Source organism: Chiloscyllium plagiosum, chromosome 16, assembly GCF_004010195.1.
Source record: "Chiloscyllium plagiosum isolate BGI_BamShark_2017 chromosome 16, ASM401019v2, whole genome shotgun sequence".
Taxonomy (NCBI): Eukaryota; Metazoa; Chordata; class Chondrichthyes; order Orectolobiformes; family Hemiscylliidae; genus Chiloscyllium; species Chiloscyllium plagiosum.
In genome coordinates this window covers 41,325,716-41,330,366 of record NC_057725.1, presented here as the reverse complement: position 1 = coordinate 41,330,366, position 4,651 = coordinate 41,325,716, and the positions used below count along the sequence as shown (strand labels likewise).

General features: G+C 39.5%; 1 protein-coding gene across 1 annotated transcript in view; it reads left to right on the top strand.

Annotated features, from left to right (window-relative positions):
- lrp5 (low density lipoprotein receptor-related protein 5) overlaps window positions 1–4,651 on the top strand; it is a 180,143-nt gene that overhangs the window by 147,563 nt on the left and 27,929 nt on the right. Inside the window, exons 13-14 of the mRNA XM_043705916.1 lie at window positions 2,795–3,006; window positions 3,592–3,782. Coding sequence (XP_043561851.1) covers window positions 2,795–3,006; window positions 3,592–3,782 — 403 coding nt within the window. The remainder of the gene's footprint in view (window positions 1–2,794; window positions 3,007–3,591; window positions 3,783–4,651) is intronic.

Below are 4,651 nucleotides of genomic sequence, written 5' to 3'. Positions count from 1 at the left end.
TGCCTTTTATTCCTGATGAAGGGCTTTTGCCCGAAATGTCGATTTTGCCTGTCCTCGGATGCTGCCTGAATTGCTGTGCTCTTCCAGCACCACTGATCCAGGACCTGATGGACACCCAGTTCCAGTAGATAGGAGCTGGGTGCAGCAGACCATCATAGACTGTTCAGTAGCCTTTGATCGTGATGCCAGCATTTGATGTGCAATGTGAGAGACAAACTGCAGCTTATGTTCATTTTTCTGTGCTCACTTTTACTGTCTGTGAATAAAATTCCCATCTTTGGAATCATCTGATTACTTGCCTGAATGTGATGATCCTCTATTGAACAGTGACAAGCTGTTAGATCTCCAGTAGACATTGGGAACAGAGTAGCGATGATCTACAGAGGTTGTGTGGATGGAGTGTGATCAGGTAAAATGTGTGGCCTGGAGCAACTAGGGTGAGAGAGTGGAGACAAATGTTCAAGGGAGTGTTGGCCATGTCTGCTGTGCCATCAGCAGCATGGCTTTCTGGCTGTTGTGCCTTTGGGTTGCTGGTGAGGGGAAAAATGGATTGGCAACATTTGTCTGGGTTGAACAGCAGCCTTTCATAGTTGGCATGGGTGCAAAGGATGCCAGTTGTTCAGGTATCCAAGTTGTTCTGACAACATCGACTGGTATGATGAGGATGCATTCTCATTAAAGGAATGCTGTAAGTATTAATGAGGTGTAGAGTACAACACAAAATCTTGGTTTGTTCTCGCAATGAAAAGCACTGTAAAGATCTTGATGCAAATTGCACTTAACCTATAAGGTTTATTATCTTTGATTATTAAGCTGTAAATACAGTCCTCTATCTTCTGGGTTGTCACTCCAGGATTTGAGCAAAACAGTCAAGATTAGACTCCAGCATACTTAAGTGGATGTAAAAGATCCACTATTTCAAAGAAGATCAGGGCAACTGTCCCTCATACTTGAGTCAATATTTATTCCTTAAATAACCCATCAAAAACAAATGATCTACTCAGAATCATATTGTTGTTTATGGGAGCTAGTTGTGTGCAACGTGGCTGCTATTTCCTACATGACAATAGTAACTATGTCAAAATGCACTTTGACCATGAAAACATTATAAAAATGCAAGTCTGTCTTCTCTTCTGTACACTCTCTTCCACTCCCTTTCTTTATTTATATGTATCTATATTCTATGTATCTACCTTGATCATCTTTGCCTTTGATATTTTGTGAGCCTATCTGAGCTCTGGATATGTATTGCTGCTTTTCACGGGTCATTGAGGTGTTTATCCTAGAGATGGTAGTCAGAGTTCATGTTTAAATTGGCTTTAGTCACACAATGTCTCTGTCGACCACTTTACAGTAGCGTAACATGATATAATGTGAACAGCTGCCGACACACTCAATAAGGTAATTCTTCCTAGTTATGCTATTTGATAAAAGTCATTTTGGAATCAGGAGATTCCTTCGTGTTGACACATTTTGATTCTGAGACAGTGCAGCAAGCAAGTGGACAAGTTGGATTGGTGGGATGGGGGAGGTACACATGTACTTGTTTCCATATTCTTTACTTAATAACATTTATTTAAATTGGCCTGACACTGAAGTCTTTTTATTATTCGTTCATGTGATGTGGGCATTGTTGACTAGACCATTTATCACCCCTCTCTAGTTGCCCTGGAGCTGGGCAATAATGCTGACGTAACCAGCAACACCTCAATCTCATGGCCAAATACAAAGAACACAGCAATTTTAGGCCAATTAAATCAAATATTATTAAGTGATTGAAGCATTAGTCAGTGATCTTTAAATCTGTTGCATTCATGGTTGGATTTAAATATTGATACAAACGAGGAAGATATTCTGCCCAAAATATTATTGCCTAACTCTGTGTATCCTCCATTGTTAAGCTGTAATGATCCAGATTTTCCGTCAGAAAGACAATCCCTGCAGCAGCTTAGGCTAGAGGGAATTGAAACTTGCTCTGACACCTGAGCAAATGTTAAATTGGCCACCCACTTATGCCCAACTCCTCCTCATCATTGATCCTCCCCGTCCCAAAAACTACCATTCTTGGGACCTTGACAACCCAGCGCACAGCAGTCCCGACACCTCCACATTAACCCCAACACACAACACGATATTCTTCAACTCCTACCCCACCTCACAGGACAAGACACCACCGAATTCCAAATTTACCCTAAGTACACTTCCAATTATTTGACATGCTGGCACCATAACTCCCTGTCCCCTTATCCACCTGCTATCCACTCTTATTCCAGCTATCGCCCTTACACTAGATCCATTTGGTACCCTATATCCCTACGCATTTATCTTCTATCTATTTGGTTTTCAAAGTGGATACAGACTTTTAAATCACAGAAAATGACACTTGCTGCTGGAAGACAAGGTTTGGTTTCAGTGTTGATTTTCTTCTCTTTTATTTTCTTGTGTTCCTGGATTCATTCAGGCTTCTTAAGGTTAGAAATTTCCTGGTAAGAAAACTCATGGGAAGAATGTCTTGAACTTGTGTTTTATAAAACACAAGTTCAGGACCAGACATAGGGTTCCTAATCCTGTTCAGAAAAGTTAGGTCAATCTGTTTAAAGAAAGGACAACAAAAATGTGTGTGCAGAACATTGCTTGTGTTTCAATTGAATGAAAAATACTTCAAAACTAATGTAAGTCATTCATGTATATTGTTGCTGTGAGGATCTTATGGCTTTTTCCTAGTGTGCTGTACAGTAAAGTTAACCAATAATTGAGAGTTTCCCCCACCTTAATTTGTTGCTCCTTTATCTAGGCATTTGTGGTTGTTTCTGGGCCAAATCAAAGCCAAAACTCAGATATACAGCCTCATGACTTGAGCCTTGATATCTACAGTCGAACTGTCTATTGGACTTGTGAAACTTCCAACACCATAAATGTTAATAGACTTAATGGAAAGCCCATCGGAATAGTTCTTCGTGGAGAACATGACCGACCAAGAGCTATTGTTGTGAATGCAGAAAGAGGGTAACACACTTTTATTTTGTGTTAATATGAAGTGAAACTGAGTGAGCAGTTATTAATCTGAATTAAGTTTTTCAAATTCATCCACCTGTCTACCAACTCTCTAGATTTTGTCTTTGATTCTGTGCTATCAGACTGCCTGTCCAACATTCAGTTTTGAATAAGCCAGATGTTTCTCTATGTAAACGCTGAGAAGTACAAACCAAACTGGCTCCATCTCATATTCTTCACAAATCAGGCATCTTTTGCAGCCATGAACTGTATTTCCAATCCTATCACCTCTCATTCACAAAGACCATTTATTTCAACCTTCATAATATCATGAGCATCTATCCCTCCTTCAGTTAATTTCCGCTGAAATATTCATTAATTTTCTTCATCACTTCCAAACTTGCTATCCTGATGCTCTCCTCGCTAACCTCGAATCATACTAGTGAAGCTGTTCTACAGCTTTGATTTATTCCACTTCATTAAAATATTATTTAACCTTTATAAAAGGATACTTGTTTAATGTGTAGTACAAAGACTCCTAGCAACAGTATCCTTATTTTAATGCTCCTTTTGTTATTTATTTAAAATGCTATTTAGGTATATGTACTTTACAAATATGTTGGAGAGGTCCCCAAAGATAGAACGTGCAGCACTGGATGGCACTGAAAGAGAAGTAATATTTTCAACTGGATTGATCAGACCTGTTGATTTGGCAATTGATAATAAACTAGGGAAACTTTTCTGGGTCGATGCAGATCTAAAACGCATTGAAAGCAGTGATTTATCTGGTAAGTCTGAGATCTCCACAATGCTTTACAAATGTATTCACAGTTTTTTCTATAAGTTTGCTGTTTCACGATTGTCCTGTAAATATGCAGTAGAAGCTGGTTTCCAGCTTTGGGTTTCCACAGCTGTATCCATTGAAACCTTGAAATCCATCTTTAGTAATGTTTCTATCTGTCTTGGATCTTTTCAGCATAATTTGGCAAGACCAGCAAGTTTATTTCAAGCTGAAAAAATCTAGTATCATTTTGCTGTGATTTTGCCTGTCCATAACGAGGTCTAAATTTTGAAGCATTGAATTTCCATGGATAGAGCAAAACAAAGAGGATCTTGAATCAAATATACGGCCAAATTAATAATGGCTCATACAACAAGGTCATATCCAAATATGAGATTTTACTGTCCCAAAAGTAATCTGAGAGTAATGCTTAACATGCAGAGATCAAGTTGCTTTTTCTGCAATTTTATAGATAACTTCAGCCATTTTTAAAAGGATTAATGCCTGTATTATAATACAGAGAGAGGAATTTGATAAGACAATTTGGGCCATGTGTGCAATAACATCACTCATGGTAACTTTCAAGCTATTACCTAAATTATAGCAAAAAATAGCTAACTTACCAGGGAACACTGGATTTAGTGTGGTACTAATAGGCTAATAGGGGTTCCAGGACAGAACCCCACTGGTCCTCACCTTCCACCCCACCAACCTCCGGGTACATTGTATCATCCTCCGTCATTTCCGCCACCTCCAAACAGACCCCACCACCAGGGATATATTTCCCTCCCCACCCCTATCAGCATTCCGGAGAAACCACTCCCTCCGTGACTCCCTCGTCAGGTCCACACCCCCCACCAACCCAACCTCCACTCC